Here is a 27,901-nt window from a genome sequence, read left to right as displayed (position 1 = left end):
ACACTTTCATCTGATCAACAGCTTCCCATCCTCATCCGGGCAAAATGAAAATGCAATTATATGTGATCCGACTTTACAAGGCCCACTCCCGAACACAATCTCGCCGCAGCGACTACATCATTTGAAAGATCCTCTAGACAACTAGCTAGGGGAGTTGATCCGTAAAGAAGACAGAGATGGCACACTCAAAATTAAACTGAACTAGGCTGGCTTGCTGCCTTCTCCTCCTGCGAGGTTTCAAATCGAGTTAGAAGAAGCAAAAATGACATTTCATCTGGATGAAATAATAATCATAACAGATTTTTATAATTAAAACAAAATCCTATTAACCAAAAGCGGGTAACAGTCACAGCCCCGATATGGACAGTCTAATATATTCTTCTACTATGCACAGAGCTACCTGATGACAATCTGCCCTGTACATGACTAATAGTTAAATGGCATATGTAGCAAAATGTGGTGGCCAAAAGAATGCATGAGCCACGAAAATTTTGGAATGTCTTGTTGAAAAGGAATAAGAAAGCAGCAGAGGAGCATAACTACTAATGAGGTAATAAAAAGGCCTTGTCAGCTGGGTCACTAAAATCATTTTACACAAGATTTATGGTGCTTGCACATGATACGAGTATGGGTACTGTTATATTACAACCACAAACCATCATACAATCAAATCTTGTGTAGGAAGGTGCACAAATGAATTATCCAAATTTCCAATTGAGAAATCTGTCTGTCAAAACCAAGAAAACAACCTCAAAACGCCACCCAACCAAGTACTCAACGTAGATAAACATGTGGATCGAATATTTGGCCAGTTGGTGTTGCTGGGAGATAACAGAAGGGTGAGAAAGAAACCATGAGATCTTCTATATCAAATAAACTAACCAAATGGTATAATAGTGGGGATCACACCCGCGTCACCAGACATGTTACCAAATTTCATATAACTGGCCAGAAACATATTCATGGATACTTACATCTACGAACTGAAACGATCTGACTACGGATGGTTTTGTCTTAGAAGCTTCGACAGCAGAAGTGGATCCGTTGCCACTGCAATATTTTCCCTAGAGACAAATAACAGAGGTTTCAATTTAGTAATGGATGACGAACATTCGTTGCTACCTTCTAACAGAAAAGAACAGTATTATGAATATCTAAGGAAACAGAACATATCAGCAGTTCCAAATTTCAAACACCAACATAAATCTCAGTAGTTCACATCATAGCAAAATGTAATTCTCCAAACTAGGTGTTGCAAAAGTACACCATATATTCCTTTCATTCTTTCCCCAGGTTGATTACTGTAAAAACCATCATGCACAGAACCATAAAAAGATGCAATATGAAAACATTAGCATTCTTTTTTCTTTTTATTATCCCGCGACTTCATAGACACCTAAGCCGAAGACACCTTAACATACTCATTCCTTTGAGTTAACCCTCAATGAAGTTAATAGAAAAATTAAATCCTTTACTCCTTTCCCAATTACCTTTCCATATTATGATTTCTGAATCTACCTAAAGGCTTTACTGCCACAGAGTTCTTGGAACACACCATAAATGTTGTTCCTCTAACTTTACATACGGGTTTTCTTTCTTGTCTTCTTCCATGTACATATTTGCACAATCTCGCATTAGGTGGTTTTTGACAACCTCCTTCCTTTTAGATTATTATGACCATTATTGTTTATTCTGTTATAACTATACGTAAACGAGAATCAAGCTGGAAGAAGAAGTGACAGTAATGATGCCCCAACCCCAACAAAACAAATAAACAAATAAAAATCAGAAGTGAAGGAAAACATTCTCACATCCCAAACAAGGATCTGAATAAAAGCCTTCTTACATCGTCAAATGCATCAGTGTATTTCTAATCAATATGTCCTATGCTTAAATCATGATGCACAAAGCCAAGTCAACAAACATTAGACTACAACAAAACTTGTGTTAAGAACATGTTCATTCATTGGATGGATAGACACAAAAGTATTTGCAGAGTTTGTCTTTGATTTCTTGAATCTTTCACTATTCTATGAGCAAGTCTACATTTTTGTGATTGCACACCGCCATGATGAACTCAAATCAAAGTGGAGGAGAGAATATATTGCATAGAACCCCTCTTCTTCAATTGCCACACAAACAGTCACAAAAGACCCTTATTGTGGTCACCACAGTGACTCAATTATCGAAGCCAATTTTAGCAAGGGTTTATGGGGTAGCACGGTGAGATCATCAACTCTTAACTCTTGCCTAGCCCATCATCCAAAATCCGGCATGATTCCTTTGATGCACAGGACCTTTACTTATTTAAAGAAAATGTTTTGGGCCACCAGTGGCATTAATTCCCCTGGAAAATCGAAGACCAACATGCATGGTTGTCTAGAATCCAGACCCACTCACAGCAATTGATGTCAAACCTTTCAGCCCCCTCTGCCAGAATGCAAATGTCAACAGAGCAGAAAACTTTCCCACAGTGAACATACGTCCAGAACAGACAAATTACATCTCTTTTCAAGGAAGCCCAATTAGAATTTCATTCCTTAACCAAGTGGGAAGCAAAATTTATAAATCATGAATGTCAAGGATAGCACTGTTCATGGTATGCAATCTTCATGTCCCCTTATGAATATTCTTGCCTCCAAGTGGACTTTGATGGCCATCTATATTTCACAGACCAAGGTACATACATGATACATTGCAACCATTGAAATCTTAGTGCTCCAGCTACCTTCTCCATCACACCATTTTGAAGCTATACTAGACTTGATTGTTATAGTTTCCTTGGAAGAATGAGACTCGTTAATCTTCAAAAAGAACTTTACTGTTGTCTTGTAGGTAGATATTCATAGAATCTTGTACGTCACTAGCCTCACTATATTTTGTCCTACAATTGTATACTCCAACTTCTTGGTTCTTATATGAAAACAAAAAATTATGGAATCCTCACTTTTCCTATCTGCTGAGGTTAACATCCATGAAGATTGGTGGTGGAAAACTTCAGTTAGGTTTGCAATGATACTCACTGCTAAACAAAGTTTCCACCAATTCCAAAGTAAAATAAAATGAGGTTTTAGATGAACATATACACGGGATGAGGTAACAACACGTGTTTCTTTGAATGAGCCACCTTTAAGGAAGCATGGATTATACGAGATTTTAAACAGATATAGTGGGTGAAACTATACAGTTTGTAAATAGAAATACAAAATAAGATGAAGATGCTCCATAGTAAGTTTGTTAAACTACAGATGCTAATAGAGTGAGGTGATGACATATTCCAATTGTGGATGCAAGAGAAGAACAATGAGAAATGAAAATTTGAGTAGGCATGTAATGAGAGAGAGAGAGAGAGAGAGAGAGAGAGGACTGACCTGACCATCTTCAAAGAGTGAGGAGTAATACGCAGGATCATAGATAGCGCCTCCTATAGCATCACTAGAATCTGAAGTTTGTCTGGGTACAACGGGAGTAGTAGGACTCAAGAAACTATTTCTTAAATCAAAATCGGCTTCTCTAGGAGTTGCACTAGTGTCTACATAGGAAAGGCCCAACCTGTAGATCTGAATCCATAACAAGGTGGAGGATAACCTGATGGAAAAGCCGATAATTTGCATGGCCAGAGTGAGCTTTACGGAGAAGATGTACAAAGTTGTATTACTCCCACTCCGGCGAGAAAGGTTCCTGCACAACACATAGTTACAAACACCAAAGCACCAGAATCAAGCATACATGTGTACATATGCATACATCAAAATGCAAAAGGGAAAATGTTGGGGGAAGAGTGAATTACCAGATTTCGTGGGTGAAGAGAATGAACCAGAAAACATCGAGGAAGATGGCGCAGACGAGAAGGACGGCGTATGTGCGGCCGAGGCTCTGACTGCTGCTCTCGATTGCGACAAGGGCGAACAATGCAATGGCCAGATTTATCAGCAAAACCCCATTGTACAGTGCACCCAGCGAACCCACCAATGCGCACCCAATCTATACATACATGCATGCATCAAAGGATGGATCTTTAATATTGTTATATGAATCAATCATTCATTCGTATTGATTTGATTTTGTAATTGAAACGAAGACGAAGTGAAAGGAAAGGAAGAACCTGAATGTAGAGGAGAATGACGGCCAATGACTGAAGCCTGTCGTAATCACGAAGCCATGGCTGTATTCGATCACGCAATGAATCACAAAGCATCATAAACACCTCCTACCTCCTATCCTCTGCCCCGGTTCCACCCTCCGCCTCTCTCTCTCTCTCTCTCTCTCTCTCTCTCTCGCTAATCTTCTTCTTCCTTCTTTCTTTCTTTCTTTCTTTCACTCTTCTTCTGGTTATGATTCACAAAGCCTGTCGTAAACAAATGAGCATTACGTGAATTGATGTAGGGGCCTTTAAGGGTCGGTCTAATTTCTCATTTGCCAGGCAGTTTGAGGCCAACTCATCTCTTCGTTTTCGTCTTCCTCCTCCTCGTCACTAACTTCTGCTAATTTTCTCTCTCAACTCAGTTTCGTTTCTGTTTCTTTCTTTCTTCCCCCTTTCACTTCTTTCTGCTTTCTTTTTTTCCCACTTAGCTAATTGGCTTTTTTTTCCCCTTTCACTCTCCTCTACAAGTAGGCTGGTACCTAATTTTACCAATTTTTTTTTTTTTTTTTGTACTCATTTGACCATTAGGTTAGGGAAACTTTATTTAGAGTGATGTATACACGCGACTTAAATTTTTTTCCTCCTAAACTATCCATTTTGCTCCTAAGTAATGTGAAAAAATAAATTAAAACAAATATGAATCGATATCAGCCGATCACCCTGACTTCCACACTCTCCTTTCTCCTCCCTTGTCTCTTTTTCTCCTCCTTTCTACTACCAATAAAAGGCTGCTACATCCTGATTTAGATTTGAAGAATCAATAATAATTTCAATTCTTTTTGTTCAGTAATAACTTAACAGTTCAATAAAATACTTCTTGTAAAAATATCAATAATCCATTGATTTCACATACAAAAAGAAATTCTATATTAATTAATGAATTATGACACAAATTATATATCTATTAATATGTATATGGGAAAGAATAAAAGTAACAAAGAATAAATAAAGTTCATACGAAAGGTAGGATTGTGAAATGGTTTCTTGTATATTCATCAAGCTAGAGTTACAGCTTTATACAAAGGCTATACATCAGGATCCCTATTCTATTGCTTATAAACAACGCTAATTATGAACTAAATAGGAAATCAAATAACTAAGAATCAATTTACAATATTGACTAATTATCCCGAGATATCTTCCTTAACAAAAGTATATCCTTTTTTTTTCCTTTCCTATTCTTCTTTCTATTTTTGAGAAAAAGGGCTTTCAAAATAAAGTAAATGATTAATTCGTTTCAAATAATTATTTATTAAATTGGTGGATATGAGTATATTCTGGATTGGAATCGTGTTATTAAGAGTATTGCCTGATCATTTCTACCAACCTAAAGCCCCAGTTAGTATTCTTTGTTTGTATATTATGTAAAAATGTCGTTTTTCTCCATTATTAATCCTTTACATATGTTGCGTTTCTGACCATTCACTCGTTTTTGCTCAATCCCCCGTTATGCTAATACATAAAAATAATAGTGAAACTCAACACGGTTGATCTTTTGAACCTGTTTCAAATCAAGATGACTAATCAACCAATCTTGGGGGAAGCGGTGTCTTCCATTTGTGTTTATTTCCGCTTAACTCTCTGACTCTTATACGTAGAAAATGAGAAGCAGTCTTTTTACTACGAATTTATATATAAGTTGTTTTCTTTCACTCACATAATTGTTTGATTTAGTTTATCGACCCGAATAATGAATAAAACAAAATTAAGAAATCTACTCAATCCATTCCAACCCTTTCCTTGAAAGTAAGGAATAAAACTTCCATAAAAAAGAAGCAAATGAAAGGCTTTCATAAAAAATCTCGTAGAATCGAGAATGAAGTTTTCATTCTGTACATGCTAGATCATGAATTAGTAACTGTATCAAATCTCCAAAAAATCTCAATTCTTTCTAACTTTCTATTTTTTGGAATTAAATTTTTACGGATTCCCCATGAATAGGACAAACCTTATTCCGTGGTATTTACATGAGATTCCTCTTTCTTATTCTTAAACAAGTTCCCAAGAGGGCTTAGTTGATCCAAGGTTTATGTTTCATCTTTCGTTTCCTTTTTGTTTGTTTCAAGAAATATATCGATCAATTTCGATTTTTTTTTTCTATTAATTCTTTTCCAATGTATGGATACATGCCATATGGCTCTATTCACCTGTAGCATACCATATCTCAAGAGATTGGTGTAATTTTTCTATTATGTGTACATTTCCATAATAATGGTGTTTTTCCAGAATATAACTTTATTGTTCAGCATCTTGGACTAGCCACTCCTTAGAAGGTATTGTTAAAAGATCATCAATTCCTAATGACATGGATGTAGCAGTGGCTTGTCGGAACCCCATGGTTTTTACTTGATCCAGGATGTGTGATGTACATGCCATTCCAAAGTGGTCTATTAATCTACCAATAAGTCGTTTAATAGCAGTTTCATCTATCATTTTATTGTGAAAGACCAAATTGGCCCGTTCTACCATAAGTACCTCCCTATTCAGCTAAGTGGGGTTTGACAATGGATTTGAGTCAATGATTGGAGAACTTCCTTTTCCCGATCTTGATTCACATAGAAATTTAGGAGCTATGGTCCTAGATGAACTAGAGAAACCCAAAATGACACGGGTTTCATAGCATTACTTAGTTTAGATATAATATGATTAGGTACCATATGAGTAAGCTCGGCAAAACCCATAGATAGCTTCTTCGATTTCTCGATAAAGAGAAATATGACCAACTGTGGTTCGTACATATATACAATTTCTTTTTTTTTTTATACTTCTTACTATTAGATAGTGCCCATAAATCTCATGATAGGTACCCAAAGATTCATAGTGAACTTCGATGGGAGTTTCTCTTGAAGTAATAACGCGTTTATCTAGTCGCCACCGAAGCCACAATGGGCTATTTAAATTGATTATTTTCTGTTGATAAGTTCCAATTGCATCATAAAAATTACCAAAAAAAAAAAAAAAAAAAAAGGTTCTTTCGTATACTTATAGTTATTATCATCAATTCTTTTATTTTGATAATTTCTGCGATTACATGGATTATACCTATTTGCACAAATACCTCGACGATTTCCCCTCGTTAATACATGGAGCCCAATAATCATAGCTTGAGTTGGTACGGAAACCAGTGGTTTATTGGTCATGACCAGCTAAAACTAAAGTTCCATTAAAGAGCGTTTCCACAGGGTAAAACCTCCTCAAGGAATATAAGGTTTTCATGAGGCTGATCTTGAGCCACCATCCAAGCATGTGTACCTTCATTTAAGAGAATATTTTTGGTGTAGAAAGTCTCAAATTTAGGATCTTCTATTGCATGGATTTCCTAAGAAACAAAATCATAGACACGTAGGTTCAGGGCCAGACCTACCACTCCAAGAGCACTCATCCATAAATTGGTTACTGGTACAAATAACATAAGGAAATGTAACCAATGTTTATTGGAAAAAGCAACCCAAAAGATTTAGGACAACACTTCTACTACATTTTTTTATTTTTTTTTACTTTAAAGCGAACTCAATAGTAGTTCATTCACATAATCTTGCGATTGAAAAGAAAAAAGTATCGCACGATAAGATCAATTGAAACTGGGTCTTACATTTTATCTTTCTATATTACAAAGACCAATCTTTGTAATTAGGTCACGAATGACCCCCTTGGGGGACTAAACAATAATGTGTGCATCAAAAATATTTATTGTATTGTTTTTTATTTATTCGTTGTTCCTCGTTCTTTCATTGAATAATATCTACTATTGTTACTTGTTACTGGGTGGCCAACCAATTCCTAAAAAAAAAAAAAGATTCCAACAAAAAACATCTTATACAACCACAAAACGTATGTTTTTAGATGTAACGTCTAATTGAATCGTAAGAATATGAGAATCTCCTTCATAAATTATTGGAAACCAACCTGTCGAATTCACATTTTACTTGATCTTCAGTTTCTACTGAAGAAAATCCTTATACTACAGGAATTTGAGGAATTTTATATTAAATGGTACAAAATTCTACATCGACAAGCAACAAGAAAAGAAGAAAGAAATTATCTAACACTTCATTTCGATATTGATTGTGAAATTGCATTGCTGTGTCAGAAGAATGATAGTTATACTGATTGGTGTACAAAGAAAAATAGTATCTGTTTTAAAACATTAATTCATAGGTTGGATATTCAGGAGTCGAAAACTCATTAATTTTATAAAGGCATTTTGAATTATTTGATATATTAGATCTTGAATTTTAATGAACCTTTTTTTGTTTTAAGGAATTCATGAAAGATGAATCGAGTAAAAACCTATGAATATACCACCTACAAGAAAAGACCTTACAGTAGTTGTCACATCCCGGTCCGGATGGGACCACTTCCCGAGTCCGACTCCACCGTAGCATGATATTGTCCGCTTTGGGCCCCTAGCACACCCTCACGGTTTTGTTTCTGAGAATTCACACGAGAACTTCCCAGTGGGTCATCTATCATGGGAGTGCTCTCTTGTGCTACTCGCTTAACTTCGAAGTTCCAACAAAATTCGAAGCCAGTGAGCTCCTAAAAAGCCTCGTGCTAGGTAGAGATAGAAATATACATATAAGGATCACTCCCCTGAGTGATGTGGGATCTTACAATCCACTATCCTTAGGTGCCCGACGTCCTCGTCGGCACACCACAGCCAAGGTTAGGCTCTGATACCAAATTGTCACATCCCTGCCCGAGCTTGACTTCACCGTAGCATGATATTATCCGCTTTGGTTAGATTCGGGCATGATACACTTTTTAGTTATTGCTCACTTTCGGATCCAGGAAATAGCTCTCATAAATCTTTTTTCCTTTTGGAAGATACAAGAGCGAAACAATCAACCTAATGATATTGCAAGACCCAAAAGATTCAATTTAGTAGATAACAAAATTCTTATCTATATCAGAAACAAAAGAAAATTTTGGCTTCAAATTCAATCTAATATTTGTTTAAATTAAAACAATATGAGACTAATTCTTTTTTATTTATTTTTAATGTATCTTGTTTATATTGTAATTTATCTTATATATATATATACACATATATATATATTTTTAAATTATATATTAATATTTATTCTTTTGCTATAATGATGTTATATTAATTTTAATATTATGATGTTAATATTAATTATAATTGATAAATGTTATTTATCATTTTTATAACTTATAAATCTTATAAATAAACTATAAACAAAATTATATCACTTTGTTAGTTATTAGAACGATTCAGATTATTTATTTGTTACACCAAAAAAACTTTTAGAACCCCATAGAAAGAGATTTCGCTAACGAAAATGCTTTCAATGCTTCCCAATATCCCTTCCTTTTCCAAATATTTTTACGAATACTTTTTTTTTTAATAGAGGTGCACTTTTTTGGAACTGCCATTAAAAAGTTATAATAGGTTTTTCGGTTGGATGTGAAAGACATTTATTGAATCTCTTTTTTTTTGCCACTATACTTCCCAACCAGATTCTTTGTAACATTCATAATGATCAACCTTATGAAGATCCCATTTTATTCTGGAAGCTCGCAACATTGGTCCCGATAAACCCCTATTAGATCAAAACTGAACCTTAATTAGTATTAGTCACTAGTAAAGTTTTTATTTTTTGGGGAAGAAGTTATTAGTAAAGTAATTCTAAATTATTCGTTAATCAAGAGATTTACTGTTTTATTTGAGGTGTATACAAAATTGTTCGGATTATATAATTGTCAATTATTGACATTGGTAAACGACCTAAAGTAATTTGATTATAATTCAATTCGTAACGATTATAAGTAGAAAGTTCATATTTTTCATTCATTGATAAACAATTCGTTGGACCATACGTAAAATCATAATTATTCATACATGCCTTTTCCACATAAAAAAAAAAAAAGAAGGAATCTTTTGTTACAATAAAAGCAGAAGTGACGTGGATTATTCAAGAATCGAAGTCAATTGTTTTATAAAGATATCAATGAACTTTGGGTAAATACATTCAACCAACTCCAATCATTTTACCCATTAACATCTTAGAAGATTCCACGAAACCCTTATCGCTTAGTTTTCGACTTTTCGGAAATATTTTAGCTAATGGATTAGTAGTTGTTGTTCTTGTTTCTTTAGTACCTTAAGTAGTTCCTGTACCTGTCATGCTCCTTGGATTATTTACAAGCAGTATTCAAGCTCCTATTTTTGCAACCTTAGATGCGGCTTATATAGGCGAATCCATGGAAGGTCATCATTGACTAGTTACATAGTCTTAGCCTGACGTAATGTATGCGCGACTCAAGGTAGTCCACTTAGGGAATATAAATAAGGGATAAATAAAGGTATATTTGATCTGTAGTAAAAAAGATTACGATATGATACTAGGGAATTAAAAAAGAAAAAAAGGGAAGAGATCTAAAAAATCTTTTTTCCTGAAATAATTGTTTGGCCCATTTATTTTCTTTATAGTGTTTTGTTTATTCAATTCCAATATAAAGTATTAGAAGATATTAAATATTAGGAGTCATAGTCCCAATAAGACCCTATGAATTGATTAAAAGCTCAGATCCATACTAAAATCACGATCATTCAATAAAACTCTCTCAAACTAAGTCTAAGTCCCAAAATTCCCTGATTAAGAACCATTGGATCATCACTTATTCAATGAATATATATAATGACTAAAAATCCAAACCAAATAAACCTTTGTTTTGTCCTTTTATCAAAACAAGCATAAACCAAAGTTTGAAAGAATAAAAATATTAGTATTTATGAAATCTAACTCTTTGAAATTTTTTATTGTCATTTCTCCCCACACTTTTTTTCTTCTCTTTTTTTTTTCTTAAAAAAAATGAAATGAAGTACCCTGAAAATAGAAATAAATAACTGTTCTCATGGAACCTTCTCTTCTGACGAAAAATGGTCGTTGATACAAATTCAAACTGTTCATTTCTTTATATTCGTTAATTTTTTTATTACTATTACCAATACCAAATCAAATGACCGTAAAATGCTGAATTCCCTCTTTCGAATCATTAAATCCCATAAAGGATAAATTCACTCTTAGGAATCGTTAAATCTTAAAAATGATTGTTCTGATGTATCATGTAAATTCTGTTAAATGAAAAAATAAAATAATTCTATGTGGTGGAACAAAATATCTCTCATTTTCTCCTCGAATAAATTTTTCTTTTTGGTTGTCAAAAGAATGTTGTTATGTTGATTTGAACGGTGCATTAATATCTTGAATCCGGTGAAAATAGGTTGATTGGTAAGTTGGGCTTTGGCCCATATGCGTCGTCGTGGATGACGGGAGGAGTGAGAATGAAAGCCCAAAGCAAAAGCCGAAATGCCTCTTATTCGACAAAGGCGGAAAGATCAGCAAATTTGCACAAGTTGAGAAAAGCATTTAGAAAAGAAAGAAGGAAAATGGCAGAGACGATGCCGACGCCGTCACCGTCGGAACAAGGGGAGCAGGTGAATATGAATGTTGATAATGACCAGAAAGATAGCCAACATGGGGCGGGAGCATCAGCATCTTCCAATTCCGATGCCAACATGGCATTGGCAGCAACGATGGCGGAGGATCTGCAACGTACGGTGATGGAATCCACGGACTCCGCCGTCCGCTCAGCTCGGTATATCCAACATCACTTGCCCCAGTATATCGGCAAAGCCGTCGACAATTACAGGATCTACGAGCATGCTTTCTTCACCAAGATCAAAGGTATGCTCAAAATTCATACATTCACTCTTTCGTTTCTTATTTAATTTATCAGATTATTCTTACATCAGAGCCTAAATGCTAATGAATTGTTCAGGAATCATGAATTTATTTGAATTGAATTGTAAATAGGTACCCAAAATTGATCATCAATCATTCCATATATTGATGTATTGATGTGAGTGTGTATATTTTGTATTTTGTAATTGAATCATTGCAGAAGGGTTGACGAGTGCAATAGAAAACCCAGCACCAACGCTTGGAATTGGTCTCACTGCCGCCTTCCTTGTTTTGCCAGGTCCTCCTTTACTTTGCTGAGATAGTGACATGTCATGGTTTTTGTCCGATAAACCCTACAATTTGCTATTCAACGTGGGATTTCCACTTTGCAGTCGATGTATTTTTCTACTTGCATTCCGACTAACTAACAAGACAACTGTGCAGGTCCAAGAAGGTTCCTGTTTCGCCAGACATTTCGTCGACTTCAGAGCGAGGAGGTCTGTATATACTATATACCCTTTCAAACTCAGAATCTCCAAACATTTACCTCTAGTTTCCGTATCTTCCGATATTAATTACAACTAATATCTGTGCAGGCACAATTTCTTACCGCTGAAAAGAGTGTAAAGGAGTTGAACCTTTCAGTTGATTTGATGAAGAAGGAGAGCAAGAAACTTCTTGAAAGGGCACTACTTGCTGAAAAGGATATGACATATGGCCATAATGATCTCATGTACTCTCTCATTCAACTAGTCTTTGCTTCTCTTATAGATGTTTTCGTTGGCTGTCTGTCGGTGTCTTGATTAATCCAAGTAATTCATGCAGGGATGTCGGAAGACAAATCCAACACCTATCTAAATCTGTTCATAAGGTTGAATCTCAAGCTTCAGGTTTGTGGTCATGAATTCTTCCCTATTTCATTTTGTTATAGCTGCGTGGTTAAATGAAAGACTTTAAAATTTAAACTGGTTTTGCGGGTTCTTATGTTTCCCTTGAGCCTTGGATGTCATTACACTAGAATCATGCCCTCATTTTTATTACGTTTTTGTGTAGATTTAATGGATGGGCTGCGGGAAATTCCTAATAGGGAGGCTTTGAAGCTTAGAGCAGAGGCAAGTTCAAAACAAAATATCTCCTTCAGTAGCTTTTTTTTTTTTTTTTTTTTTTTTTTTGCTTTTTCTTTCTCTCTCTCTTTGCGCATTTATTTGTATGTTTACGTAAGATTGCCCTTCTGTCTTTTTGTTTCATGTTTATTAGGTTGCATCAATGACATCGATCTTGAAACGTCAGAGGTCTGTGCTGGACAAACACATAATGAAGATTTCAGAATTAGGACTCCCAGTGTGACCACCACAAGAGACTGAAGGGCTATTTATCTGGGAACTTTGATATCTGAAATACAGGGTGCAATATACGCCCCATTTTTTGTTTCGGCGACTCTGTTGGCATACAACCAGTACTAATATTTTGTAATCTCGCCCGGTAATGCTGTTTTTTAAGAGTGCACCCGTGTAATTCTGTTTTGTAATAAAAAGGTTCTAATTCCAGCAGGGGCTATCAACTTTCCCTTCGCTTGCATCAAAAAATAAAAAGGTTGTAACTCCAGCAGGGGCTATCAATTTTCCCTTCGCTTGCATCAACATTTGTGAATAACCGAATTACTTGTGATATCTCTGATGTTCTTTTTCAATTACAAAGAACTATGGTGATGAGAAAGTACAAAAACCTACACGAGAAGAAGAAGAATGTGTAACCTAGCTTCTTTTGTAGCATACAAACTAAAAAAGCTTTCAAGTGATTTCAGTATGTTCAATTGGCCATTGCATTATGATGGATTGCTCAAAATCTGGAAAGAGACAACGGTTACTTCCTCATCTGTGTGAACAACTCCGGTGGCTTTCCCGTTCCTCCTACACCACCAAAAGCAGAGAAACTGCCAGATCCTTGTAGGCCACCAAACGCCCCAAATCCACCACCTGAACATATTTCCAGAATACATGTTATCTTTATTAAAAAATAAAAAATAAAAAGAATACAACATCTGAAAAAATTGAAAAAAAAAAATTGACAAGTAAAACAGACCGCCTGAAGCTGTACCACCAAAGCCCCCTCCACCAAAAGCTGCACCAGCAAATCCCACACCGCCTGAAACCGCACCCGAAAATCCACTACCGCCTGAAGCTGCAGCAGCAAAACCACTACCACCTGAAGCCGCAGCAGCAGAACCACCGCCACCTGAAGCCAAACTAGCAAATCCACCACCACCAGAAGCAGCACCAGCAAATCCTCCAGTAGCAGCACTTGTGAAGTTAACGGTGGGAGTAATGCCAGCAATGCCTCCACCAAAACCACTGGGTGATCCAAAACCAGTACCTGGTAGACTAGTACCAAGCTGTCTCGACTGTCCAAAAGCACCAAGAACTGACCCTAATGCTTGCTGCCCTGGTCCAACCTGTGCTGGCTGGCCAAACCCACTCGGAATGGGAGCTTGGGCAGTAGTACTGGTGCCAAAGCCACCAGCAAATGCACCTGAATTTGCTGGCTGAGATGATTGGGAAGGCTCTATAGATTGGAAGTTAAAGGAGGCAGGCTGAAATAACTCTCCACTAGGAACAGGCCTGGAGAAAGGAGAAGTCGCATTTGTTTGTGCATTTTGTGCATTGCCAAATGATCCACCAAATGGATTGGGTTTAGGAGCAGAGCCAAGCCCAAACCCACCAAGGCTTCCCAAACTAAGTTCATTTACTCTACTTGTGTCCAGAGTCTCCTCATCCATGTCATCCTCCTCTGCATTTTGTACATCCAAGCCATCAATCCCACCAGTAACACTCCCTGACGTTGTAGGTAGATTTGGAAATGGAGAATGCCCAGCAGATGGCTGATCTTGTTGAGCATTGACTGTTACATTCTGTTTAGGGCCTGCAGTTTCGTTCATCCCAGTCTGGCTCCCAGATGCCACTACTGCTGCAGGACTAGCCTTGATAAGACTCGGCTCGTCTCCAGATGAAAGTCCTGTTGAAGTCTCAATTGAGGGTGGAGATGACACTGAAGGTTTAAGCTCCAAATTACCTTCAACTGTGGAAGGCCCAAATTCCATGCGTGGTGATGTAGTATTAGCATTCATGTCTGGTTTTGAAGGTGGTTGGATCTCTGTCTTTGGAGATTCTGATGTTGAACTCACTAAAGGTGAAAGGGTAGATGTAGACACCAGTGAATTTGAAACATTAAAAGAGAGAGAACTAGAAGAAGAAACAAATGGGGAGAAAAAAGATGATGAGGATGTTGATACAGGTTTACCAGGTTTGCTTTCATCTGCAGCAGTGATAGAACTAGCCAAAGATTTGTTTAAGGGCATCGTTGAGGAAAAGGTTGGTGCAACTGATTGCGGAATTGATGACGAAGATAGAGGAGCTGATGATGAACTAATTATTGGAGATGAAGGTGCAGAAACTGACACTGAGAATGTGGTAGGTGGTGGCATTTTATCAGTCTGGCTTTTATTTGTTGCAGCATCGGTCTGGGCAAACTTTCCAGGCTCGCTAGCAATCGTAGGAACAGAAAATGAGGGAGAAAATGGAAAGTCATGTTTTTTCCCAGCTTCAGTAGATGCCATTCTTGTGGTCAAAGGCCCATCCTTCACAATTTCTTTTGGTGGAAGTGCAGTATCTTTAGCATATGAATTTAGCATATCATTCTGTTTCTTCTGCAAAGACAGTGTTTGTGTAGATACCTTAGAAGATGATGGTTTCTGAGTAGTGTCTGATGGTAAGACAGGCTTTTCCTTCATAGGAACTGAATCATACTTCCCAATATATGCCATGCCATCGCCAGATCTTTCTGCTGTCATGCTAGTTTCCCTTGTAAAATTTTGCCCGGCTGCAGGGAATAATTGGGATGTTGGTGACATTTTGTGTTCTTGCATAAGAGACTTCAGCCCAGTACGTTGGAATGATCCTGGAAGATCACTAGCCCAAACAAATGGCGTTGCTGAGCTCTCAAAAGCCTGTTTCGGTTGTGCACCCTGAATACCTGCTGAAAATATATTTACATGCAACAACAATCAGCGGGTGTTTCTCACCATGAACAAAGATAAGAAAAAAAAAATCAGAAAACTTTCCGGTTTGCGTTTTTTCATGGCTCACATTTGTTTACGGATGGATGCAAGAAGGATGTAGGGCTTGTGTGGTCCCTTGGGCGAGTAACTGCTGATCCCTCCAGCAGGGGAGGACTTAACTGTTGCTTATCAATGGGAAATGATGATCTATTAACGCTTTCCTTGCCACTCTCTTTCAAAAGAAACCTTTTCACAGTTGCTTTTGTAGGCTCATAACTTTCCCAGCTCTTGATCAGGACAACAAAAATAAAATGCACACGTGAGTCTTGCAATTTTTGTATTTCTTGACAAGAAACAAAAACTTATTGTAAAAGAAAGAAATGTTCCAAGAACAATGGACAAAAAGTGCATCAAATGACTTGTACAGCATCAAACAAAAATAATCAAGTCAAAAGTCTCCCAATCAAGAGGAACTAATATCCATGTGTGTGTGTGTGTGTGTGTAAAGGGAGAAGAGGAGTTTACTGAAACTTTCAAAATACCAACAGATACCAGTAGTTAAAAATTGTGAAGGAGAAAAAATATAATATAATGAAGGTGCTTTGAGTAAAATTAAATAATTCAAGAAGGTGAAAAAAAATGTGGAAGAAATGACTGCAACAGTTCTTATTATAAACAAGAAAAATCTCATCATAATTCATAAATTAAATAATTCAAGAAGGTGAAGAAAAATGTGGAAGAAATGACTGCAACAGTTCTTATTATAAACAAGAAAAATCTCATCATAATTCATAAACAAGGAAACCCTAAGCCACCATAAACCACAAATTTGAATTGATGAGTGAAGTAAGAACAAACCTGAGGGATTTATTTTCAAGTACATGGAAATGAACATTTAACATAAATCTGAGACTGTCACCTATTAGATTGGACCGCACACTTACTCATAGAGATCGAACTTTCATCCATTAAATGAACATATAATTTACAAGCTGGCAGATAAGATAGACTATAATACACGACAAGGAGAAGAGAGAGAGCAGAAAAACTCTTGCATAACAATGATATATATATATATATATATATATTTGTTAATATAAAAAACCTTCATGTGCCAAATAACTGAACGAGCCAAGTCCATGGAAGATTGGCATAAATTTGACAAACACTAAACTAAGCACACAAAAATGAGTTGTCCTCCTGCAGTTGAGCGTTGGTCACAATGGATACCAATTACCAAGTTACAAGAAGAAAATATAACACATAGGAGTTCAGAGGCCATTACCCTATCCAGTGAGTCTCTCCTCCTCCTTGCAGTTTCTGGTTCATAATTTTTTATGGCATTAACATTTCTCCTGGGCTGATCTTTAGAAGCAGCAGAACCAAAAGAAAATGACAGTTTTTCATTTGGAGTACGGGAAGGGGAACTGAAAGAGGCATCATAAGGAATCCCTATTGTTTCAAACAACTCTTTTTTTACATTCTGCTTCTTTACAGAAGGTGACTCTATCTTCAGTGCTGCCATTTGTTTTGAAAGGCACTCAGAAAGTTGATCAGCGGCAGCTAATTGTGACGTCATTGTGCTATGTAAACTATGCAAGGACTGAATGTGTCTGCACGGAAATACCTCAGGACAGTTAGGAAATCTGAATGTCCAGCTTTCAAAGAACTAAAACAACATCATTACTCAGGCTTTTAGCATCGGCTTTTAGCATCTCAGCTTCCAAGCATGGAAGCATACAATGTATTGGAATATTGTAAGGAAAGCCCTGAATTGGCATGAATATGTTACATAAGATTAGGGATGGAAACAAGCCAGTAGGTTTAAATGCTTTTGTGAACAAGATATCTATGTTTTTAAAGTCATAAGAATATAATGCTGAATATACTTCTAAATAGTTGAAAGTAAAGGAGCTGAGCTTTAAAGTTTGAGATATGCAAGAATTTTGAATGAATGTTGGTTATAAACCAAGCAGGCTGAGCCTGCACAGTACAAAGCTTTGACACAGCTTGTTTGTACCCAGAGCATTGATGGTACTTATAAAGCTATAAATGAGATAAACACTTGCTTATTCATTTATTCAATTGACATCCTTCCAGCTTTCTTAGACTTTAGGTTTTCCTTTTGACGTTTTGACCTTGTATATCATATTGTGCCTTCGATTTTATCTATTCATCTAATTTACATTCAATAAAAAGAATAAGGAAATTGTGGAATGACTTTAATCTCTTATTTTTACATATGCTAAGAAAGTACGTTCAATGTACCTTGGGGGCCCAAATCGACTATGCAAGGCTCTTCCACCGGCACGAGCTACACCATTTTCACCAAATTTATTGAGTTCAAGGCCATTAAAATGCCTTTCTAACTGAATTAATTGGTCGGTCAAATCCTGAAAGAGAAAAAAGTATGTAAGAACTATCTTATGTCAAGGTAACAAATCAAACATTGAACTACCTGGTTCATTTTTAAAATATGTCGCCGCTTAAGCTCAAGTTCTGAACTCAATTTCTGGCAATTCCAGAAGTCCCAGTATCGTCTATCAGACGCTTGCTTCACAATGCCCTCCATGTATATTTTCCTTGCCAATACTGAACCGATTGGACAATCATCAGTTCAATAAAAGAATGATATACACTTTCCTCCATATGTAAATCTGAAAAATTCTCCACCCAAAATGAATAATTTTTACTACAAGTACCTTGTACAGTTGTGTCAAGCAGATGTTGTATTTCTCGAAGTCGTTCATCCATAATGCTCTGTAAAGTACAAAGGCAACTGAGTTCCAAACATTAATAACACACAATAATCAAATAGAAAATCAAGTAGTACCACCAAATAACGAACATCCACAATCCTATTAAAATAACACACAATCATTTAAGAACTCAGATTGTGGGATTTTCTCTAACTACCAAGTGCTGAAAACTTTTTCAATGCACAGTAAATAGCATATTTTGAGACTGATTAAAAGTCTAAGCATGCGTCCCCGCAAGTTCCAACTGAGAGCTCGAACACTTATGTCAACAATACCATCATAAACCCCCATAACTTCTTACTGTTTTTCCCTTTTTGCATAGGTGGCATACTAGGTATAAGAAATATGGACAGGAAATTATAATGACAGGCAAGGTTTATTTGCTTTTTCTGGACGATGATTGAATACACTTGAAACAACCTGTTACAGAAGTGCAATCTTTCTGAAAAAAAGCAATTGGGAGATTTTAGATCCTACAGAAGAAATCAGCATTGCTAACTTCTCATAATTTGCACAAGACAGGACGAAGCTTTTGTCTCACAAAACAGAAGAGTAAAGTGCAGCATCAGTTAGAATATTAGGTGCACAAGACAGGAAGAAGCTTTTGTTTCACAAAACAGAAGAGTAAAGTGCAGCATCAGTTAGATTATTAGGTTCAGTTTGGTCATCCAATTAAATTTGTAGTACTATGGTTTGGCCTCACTATTTGGGCCTCTTGTTTAGCCCACGAGCTATGAAACGGAAATGGAACCCTAGTACTATAAAAGGGATCCCTCACCCGCATTTTAGAGAGAGCTCATTCTTAGCCACTTTACTATTTCAAAGGCAACAAGCCTCTTGTACAATATAACTCACATTTACATAGTGGAAACGGATCTACACCAATGTGAACGTAGCCCCACCTCAGGTGAACCACGATATATCTTATGTGCTCTTGTGTTTGAGTGCTTTTACGGTCGGATCTAAGTTGGTCCAATATGGACCCCATTTTGGGCATCAACAAAATTATTAGATTTGTTAGCCCCTAAACTTGGCCCGAGTGGCAGTAGGAAATATCACCTTCCAAAGTCGGCACTTGTCAGACAGAGTCTCTATGTCTCTCTCCAATTCTTCAACTGACCCCTTCTGATTAACGGTGCAGGCATCCCTGAAACCGCCTGCTCCCTCTATAGATTGCAGAAGCATATCCAACTCCTTGGTCATCTCTTTGATCTGAACGAAAAAGAAAAAAAGACTAAGAACTCTGAAAATTAACAAGTTCAGTCTCAAGAACATTCCTCCAGTAGCGTATAGGGAAGCAAAATGAATCTGTGCGCATGTATAAAATCAATAATAACCAAAAGAAAGCATACAGAAAAATAGACAGACTATAATTTTTTACACAGGACAACGACAACAACAACAACAATAACAAAGCCTTATCCCACTAAGTGGGGTTGGCTATATGAATCCTAGAACACCACTACTCGGTTTTGAGCCATGTTTTCCGTTAGATTCAAGTAGTCCAAGTCTTTTCTTAGAGTCTCTTTCCAAGTCTTCCTCGGTCTTCCTCTACCCCTTTTGGCCCTGAGCCTTTGTCTCATAATCACATCTTCTAACCAAAGCTTTTTTTTACACAGGAAACAACATAATAAAAATAATGCAAAAAAGCTGAAGAACAAACAGTCTACCTAGGGAAAGCCTTCTACAAAACACAAGAACAACTAGAGTACCAATGAATAACACTAAAGGGACATCCTTAAACTGCTCATACATAGACATCCAAAAGAAAACAAGAAACCTAATCCCGTCCAAAACAAAAGTGATTTCCCTATCATCAAAAGTCAACAAAAAAACAGTTACATTACAAATAATAGGGTAAAAACTGTGAATGGTGTGAGCAGGCAATGGTTTAATATGAAGTTGAAATATGGTAGCATTTAAACAATAATGGATAAGACAACTTGGAGTTCACCATAAACATTCTATCCTAACGTGGAATAAAGAGGTGTGCAGTAATGCATTCCAAACGGAAATCCACAGACAGGTACATTACATTGCCAAATTGTTTTGATAAATTTGGTTCGGAGTTTGGCATCCTTGACTGATTGGAAGAATTCGCAAAGGAAAAACTTCCATGAGATAAGGTTTGGGAGCTTGAAATGGAAGGCACTGACACAATATTTCCAGTTGCCGCTGACGGTCTCCATTTGCCAATCTCCCCAAGCCTATCATAAGAGTTGACTGAAGTAGGTTTAACAGATACATCCTTGATATTAATAGATTTTGTTTGGCTAGCATTTCCAGACCTGCTGCCTTGAATAGAAGTTGAAGTTATGAGTGGTGATTTCACGTCAGTGTCCTTTGAAGATACGATTGTTCCACCAAACCGTGACTGAGATGAAACACTTTGGAAACCCGCTGACTCCATTTTTCCGGGAGATTCTGTCCCCATCCCAAAATTATTACGTTTATCATTTGAATTTGATTTTATAGCAGCATCAGCAGCAACGTTACCACCAAAAGATACGCTCCCAGTTCCTCGTCCTTCAATATTTTGAGCCTCTGTCTTGCTAAAGTCACTGAACACATAATTAGGCCCTTCTTGAAGAGAAGCGTTGGTAGATGCTTGCTCAGTATTTCTGTTTCCCAGTCCAGGAAGCTGTATTTGGTTTCCATCTACATCTTCATTTCGCTTTGGGACAATAACTTCCTGTTTCCCTTCAGCCTTAAATGATTGAGTGTTTTTCAGGGGCTCCACTTCCTTGTAACTAGTAATTTCTTTATTGAGTATTTGAGTAAGAAGTCCAGGCATCACTGTCTCATTCGCGTTAAGAGATTTCAAGTCATCTTTGACATGGACATCAAGACCTACTTTTCTGTCAAGTTCTTTTCTGTTCTCAATAACCAATGGAACATCCATAGAAGCCTTTTCAAATTGTTCCTTCTCCAGCTGGAAAGAAGGTTTAGTTGATTCACTTTCTACAGGTACCAATGCAGTGGAATCCTCCTCACCATCAGAAAGGGAGGAAACAACCGCAGGTGAGGCTGTAATGCCGCTGACACTACAGAAAATTCATCAGTTGTTAAGATAGATAGCTATAAGATAGGTTTCATGAAAATAATCCTTACACTGCAGCACGACTAAAGATAAAACTTAAATAGCTATACCACACAAACAAAAAACCATTTAACACTTATAAAATGGTTGGAAAATTAGGAGAGCAGGAAAGTACCTGGCAACATGAAACATAATCAGTTTTCCCTCTAGCGTAAGACATATCAGAACACAAAATGGTGAGAGTTCTTTGTGTTCCTCTCCAAACCGTACACTAATCTTTTTACTTATTGAAACTTTATCTACTGAGAGCCCCAGAATCAAATTATCATCACCATTATCTGAAACAAGGGACACAAGCAAGCACAGATTAATTCAATCAAACTTAAAACCAACAAAAGATAACATGTGAGACAAGGTAAATGAATGAACCATTTATCCATACATGGCAAACCACTTATAGGTTTGAAAATCCATACAAATTTCAGCCATTAAACCGTTACATTGTAAGTGAGAATCAATAAGGATGAGACAGGTCTATAAGAACCCACAACAATATGCAGAGAAAGCACAATGAACTGAACAATGACACTGTTATACTAAACATTAAGAAAAAGATACAATCAGCTGAACCATTAGAAGTTAAGTCTAGATAGCAAAATTAAACACCTTGAAGCTCAATCCTTGGTAGCAAACTATCTTGGAAAATATCAACAACTACAACTTCATTCTTCTCCTCTCCTAGCGACCAACTAAGATACACAATATGCTCGTCCACATTCTTCCTGTTAGTGACAATTGCAAGTTCACTGAAAATTACCAAAAGAATAAGTTAGTTATTGCCATTATAGGAAATATAAAAGTTTAGTAGATAATAGAAAAGATGCAAAAGACAATCATACAAAGTTATAGAACCAAATGCACTTAGCAAGAAAGTTGAGAGCAGCAGCCTAAATTCTATAAAATCAATTCTCAAAATGGGTGATATAAATTAAAATGCATACCATTGCTCCAGATAGCTCAATAACAAGTATGGTCCACTTGCAGAGGGCAGAATGTCGTCAATGACATTTGAAAACAAATCATAGAAAGATATCACAACTGGCTTGCAAGAATCCTACAAAGAACTCAAAAAGTTAAGTGTACATTTACTTTTCAAAAAAGAGGCCAAGGCATGCCTCTAGGCATGAAGCAAATTGGTTTTTAAGAAGAAACAAATTTTTATTGCAAAGAAACAATAAAATACAAGAGTGGGCAAGACGTCCGCAAAGCACACACAAAAACAGGGTAAATAGCAACATCACCCTGCCACTTAGAAACTACAAAAACGTCACAAAACTAACTAATATCAGCATTCCAATTACGCCACATTTCTGAAAAGGAAAAACCTCTAAATTATGAAATAACCGATGCCCATAGAGATGACCATAACTGAACTTTATCCCATAGATCTTCCCTTCTACTGACTGTGTAGTCCTCAAAATCAGCCTGTTTCTTTCCATCCAAATGGCCCAGAAAATAGCTGAAACTATACCACTTCATAAGACCTTCGCCTTCTTCCCTTTTCCTAGTAATTTATGCTTTTCTATCATAAAAGAATAACAATCCCACGGTAAAACCAGCTTGTACCAATCTCCTTAAACAACTTCAACCATATATTTAAAGCCTATTCGGCATAGGATTTAAAAAATATATACATATTTATGAGTTTTAATATTTTAAAATTAACTTACATTATCAATTACTCAATTTCATTTAGTTTAATAGTGGCCTTTAGCCGTAATCTATTGCACAACTATGTATAACAGGTGGGCTGTCAAGGTTTCCCCAACAGGTCCAATCAGACAACTTTAGTTACCCACAGGGCCAGCCAAGCCAATACTCAAAAGTGAGGGGATATATTCCATACAACTATTATACAAGAATAGATTAAAAATTGTTGAAGATAAAATACATAAACAAATTACTTACATCAGTAAATTTGCCATCCTTGACTTTTATTACTTGAACAAGGTAACCTTTTTCATTGCCATGAGCAGTCAGTTGAAAGCATCCTAGAATGATGCTATCATGGCGTACCCACCTGATAGAATCCACTGATGATCAAGGAAACACTTTAGTTTAAGAGGTTGATAACGATCAATCTTTTAAATGTAATATAATAGCCTTTCTTCAAGAAAAGAGAAATCAAAATCAGGTCCAGATATAAAACATTACAGAAAACTAATAGCATGCAGGTGGAAGACTTCATAGAATATTATCTATTAAACGTACTTGTGCAATGGTAATATATACAATCTAGCTGATACATCAGCGAAGACAATACTTGTTTAAAAATAATAATTTAAGAACAGTGAAATAATACTGAACAAAATAAAAAATAATACTGAAATGTAACAGTGAAAAGCAACATACCTTTTACAATGCAGTTTTCATCAGAATCTTCATCCCAGGGCTTGAAATAAATTAACATAGATGACCTCTCCTCAAAGTTAGATGATAGAATGCTGATATTATTCTTTCTTGCCACGGCAATTAAGTTTCCTTTAGAACTCCATCCAACTATGACAAAACACACGTCAAAACAAGCATTAGTTGCACCTATGTAAAAGGGTAGGAAATTATTGCGTAGCTCTGGAATGCATTTCACATATTGTTGCAGATACCATAAACAAAACATGATTAAACTGAAACTATTCCTCAAACAAGGGCAACACATAGATGATAAGAAATAAAAGGATTTGCTCAAATAATTATTTATAATACATAAACAGGTTCTCTAGATACTAAATGACACTAGCGTATGCTTGAAACCTTGAGCCTGCACAGCCACCTTATATCATTTCTATACATCACAATCACAATTTTTCTGTTTCAGTCATAATGGCTAAAACTTATAAATATTTGTGATAAGTGAAGTTTACTGGAGTAGGAAAAAAGAACTGTTTATGCACATGCACATACAGTCATGCACACATATAAACTCACAATATGTGCGCGGTTGTGTGTGCATGTGTGTAAACCGTAAATACAAATTTGTCATGCACCACATTAAGACAATGCAGTAAATATATAATGAACTCCACGGCAAGTATGCAGGATAATCATGCTCATGACATGCATATGGACACTCATGTAATCAACAAGATGTGCCTCACAGATTGCATCAGAGAAGTGAAAAAAGAAATACCAGCATCAACATTGTCCATTACATCTTCCATAAGGCCACCAACCGATCCATGAGATAACTTCCCAAGATCCGAAAGGACCACATAAAGGTTTTCAGGTTTCCTTGCCCACTGCATATCCTTGATAGATTTGGATTCATTGAGCGAACAAGACAATGATGGTTTAAGACCCTGCATAAAAATGGAAGAAACCAAACACGGAATAAACAAAAACTGTATTTGTGGTAAAAGCAGATGTTCCAGAAATGTTACAAGTCATAAGGAAAATCCCAGGACCTACCCCAATCCTATTCAAAACATATAAGAAATAACACCCCAGCCAAGGCCCAAGGGTTAGAAGAAAAAAATATCAAGGATTACACTAGAAAAGATAAGGTTCAATTCAAATGGCCTCTGATGGAAGTTGCTGAAATGGCTAGTGATCCTTAAGAACTAAACAGTTTGAAAGTGTGCACGCTTAAACCACACAGACAACGAAATACGATTACAGGTGGGAAAAGTTAGTATGTTAGTGTAAATATATAACAAGTACGATCAGAGCCGTGAAAATAAAATGCACATGGTTCAAAAGTGAGAGGCTGAAGTTGGAAAAAGAATGAACATGACACACGGAAAATTGAAGTGATGCTGGTTTACCCAAAATGAATAAAAAATTGATGTAATACTTTACTTTTTCCGAACAATTCCATATTCTAATTCTTCTAATCTAAGACGGAATTCGAACTCGAGTGAAGGAGGAGATGCTCTTTGATGTGATACTAATTAATAGACACAAGAACAACAGAATTGCAGAGACCAAGTTAGCATCGAAAATCCACAGAAATAGAGCAATAACAAACATAATGGAGATGAAGTGAAAGCGAGCAAAAGCACCTTATGGAGAAGTGATTCGACGGAGAAGAAGTGAATGTCTGCATCTACAGTAGCTGCGAGAGTAGAACTGTCGGTAGAGAGTGCGAGAATGTGTAGGTTGGGAAGAGGAACATCCACAATACTCAGCTCCTGTACAGAAGAATAGCTTCCCTTTTCCTCCATCTCAGATGCCGAAGCCATAACATCTTTGGTCCTCGCAACGCAAAACCCTGACAAGTAACAACAACAATTACAGTTGATTTATATGTTTGTTTGGTCGAAATCAGAAAGCAATCAATCAATTCGGAGTTAGGAATCGAATCGAGAAGCTAACCGGAGGAATGGGCGACGAAGACGAGGCCGTGTTTCTCGGAGACGGCGAGAGGCCGGGAAGGGCTGCCTCGGGGATCGAAACTGGAATCATGAGGCGTGATTGGGAGGGGGTCGCCGATCCTTTTGAAAATGTAGTCGGCCGACTCCACATGCTCTCCTTCAACTTCTTCTTCCACTCGAGTCACTTTCCCACTATCTGCCATTCTTTCTCTTCTTCTTCTGGATGGAACCCTAACACCAACACTTAGAGCATGATGAGTTTGGGCGGGAACACTGACCGCCTCACCTTTTGCCCTAACGCAAATGAAATGAGTCCGCAGGAATTATACTCTTCTAAAAGCTGGTGGATGACCACTGTTCATTTGAAGAAATTATACCCTTCTAAAAGCCGGTGGATCACCATCATTAATACAGTGCGTCGCCGGTTTTGTCCCTCATTTTATTAATGGTTTTTAGGTTAGTGGACAGTGAAGTGACTATTTTACCCTTGATCATGTATGGTGTGCGTGCGTGGAAGATGCTGATCTTCCGCCTTTTCTTTTCCTCTTCTTTTTTCCACTTTTTCTTTTCCTCTACTTTTTTTCCCTTTTTCTTTTGAGTAAATTACATTTTACTCTCTTAAAATTTGGGATAATTACAATCTTATACAATATCTTTAAAACATTTTAATTTCCTATATTTACTTATTATTTTATTTTAATTTTATACGTACATTAGAAAATCTGTTAAGTGTGACATGTTAAATATGAAATCCATATTTGTGTTAACGTGGCTGTCAATTTTGTGCCACGTGGTAAAAAAAATTTTCTATGCATTTAAAAATATAACAATTTACCCTAAAATAATTAATTAAAAGAAGCAAAAAATTAAAAAAAAATTAATAAAAAAACCTAAAACCCATGTCTTCCCCAACCCACTTCTTAAAGAAAAGCAAAGCTTCTTCTACAAGATTGTATTTCATTCAATAAATAAACAATTACATGGATGTGTATATTTATACCCTGGGCTCTTTACATTTATACTTTTAACTTCCTTAACTAAACTTTTACCATTCTAACTAACCACAACTAATAATAAAACTAACCACATTTAGTTTTTCCAAACTATTTTTCATTAACAGAAATGGATGATGTATCATCTTTCCTAATACACCCTTTCAAGCGAGATGTGGAATCAAAATTGATGCCAAGAGGAAGCTTGCAACACAAGTAGCGGAACCTGGTTTTGGACAAGGACTTGGTGTGTAGATCAGCCAATTGATATGCACTGCAAACAAACCGCATTTTAAGCAGATGAGCTAAAACCAGTTCTCGAATGTAGTGGTAGTCAATTTCGACATGCTTAGTATGAGCATGAAAGACAGGATTGGAAGCTAATGAGATGGCGAAAATGTTATCACACCATGGTGTAGGCAGTTTAGGAAGAGAACAGTGAAGATCACGAAGAATTTTGCAGACCCAAGTAAGTTCTACAACTGTGTGAGCCAGAGACCTATATTCTGCTTTTGTGAAGGAACGAGCAACCGTGCTTTGTTTCTTAGCGCTCCAACTAATGAGATTTGAACCAAGAAATACACAATAGCCACTAGTGGATCACCTATCAAACATGCAGCCAGCCCAATCAGCATTGGAGTAGGCTGAGAGATCAACAGAACTTTTGGTAAAGACCTTGTGAAACAAAACCCTTGAGATAACGAAGAATTCTTTTAGCGGCTTGAAAATGTTGGTCTTGCGGAACATAATTGACATAATTGATTAACAGCAAAAGCAAGGTCTGGTCGAGTCCAAGTGAGGTATTGAAATCTTTTAACAAGAGACCTATATTC

At 36.6% G+C, this 27,901-nt stretch overlaps 3 protein-coding genes across 4 annotated transcripts; 1 reads left to right on the top strand and 2 right to left on the bottom strand.

Moving 5' to 3' along the window:
- Positions 1-25: 25 nt before the first annotated feature.
- LOC103931447 lies at positions 26-4,578 on the bottom strand. 2 transcript variants are annotated; one of them, XM_009340929.3, is made up of 5 exons: positions 4,106-4,574; positions 3,791-3,984; positions 3,372-3,681; positions 975-1,064; positions 26-227 (listed from the first exon to the last, which is right to left on the bottom strand). In XM_009340929.3, the coding sequence occupies exons 1-5, from the start codon at positions 4,199-4,201 to the stop codon at positions 192-194; spliced, it is 726 nt and encodes a 241-aa protein (XP_009339204.2). In that variant the 5' UTR covers positions 4,202-4,574; the 3' UTR covers positions 26-191. The 2 variants fall into 2 exon arrangements, with proteins under 2 accessions (XP_009339204.2, XP_048425897.1); XM_048569940.1 differs by lacking the exon at positions 26-227 and adding an exon at positions 243-821 and having other exon boundaries at positions 4,106-4,578.
- Positions 4,579-11,543: 6,965 nt separating this feature from the next.
- Positions 11,544-13,489, top strand: LOC103931455 (RGS1-HXK1-interacting protein 1). The gene is made up of 7 exons (XM_009340942.3): positions 11,544-11,856; positions 12,074-12,151; positions 12,298-12,350; positions 12,450-12,586; positions 12,679-12,743; positions 12,907-12,965; positions 13,111-13,489. Exons 1-7 carry the CDS (start codon positions 11,559-11,561, stop codon positions 13,198-13,200), a joined length of 780 nt encoding a protein of 259 aa, XP_009339217.2. The 5' UTR covers positions 11,544-11,558; the 3' UTR covers positions 13,201-13,489.
- On the bottom strand, positions 13,464-26,445 carry LOC103931454 (nuclear pore complex protein NUP214). Its single transcript, XM_048569951.1, has 18 exons — positions 26,078-26,445; positions 25,765-25,973; positions 24,894-25,062; positions 24,119-24,265; positions 23,675-23,799; positions 22,708-22,820; positions 22,373-22,512; positions 21,882-22,044; positions 20,702-21,710; positions 19,726-19,878; positions 18,610-18,667; positions 18,366-18,499; positions 18,176-18,300; positions 17,193-17,520; positions 15,996-16,194; positions 15,151-15,885; positions 13,936-15,033; positions 13,464-13,829 (listed from the first exon to the last, which is right to left on the bottom strand). The coding sequence occupies exons 1-18, from the start codon at positions 26,277-26,279 to the stop codon at positions 13,717-13,719; spliced, it is 5,220 nt and encodes a 1,739-aa protein (XP_048425908.1). The 5' UTR covers positions 26,280-26,445; the 3' UTR covers positions 13,464-13,716.
- Positions 26,446-27,901: the final 1,456 nt, after the last annotated feature.

The sequence above is a fragment of a genome, unplaced genomic scaffold (assembly GCF_019419815.1).
Source record: "Pyrus x bretschneideri cultivar Hongxiangsu unplaced genomic scaffold, Pyrus_bretschneideri_v1 Contig51, whole genome shotgun sequence".
In the NCBI taxonomy this organism is placed as follows: domain Eukaryota; kingdom Viridiplantae; phylum Streptophyta; class Magnoliopsida; order Rosales; family Rosaceae; genus Pyrus; species Pyrus x bretschneideri.
The sequence above is the reverse complement of the archived record's forward strand: the minus strand, read 5'-3'. Positions and strand labels throughout refer to the sequence as shown.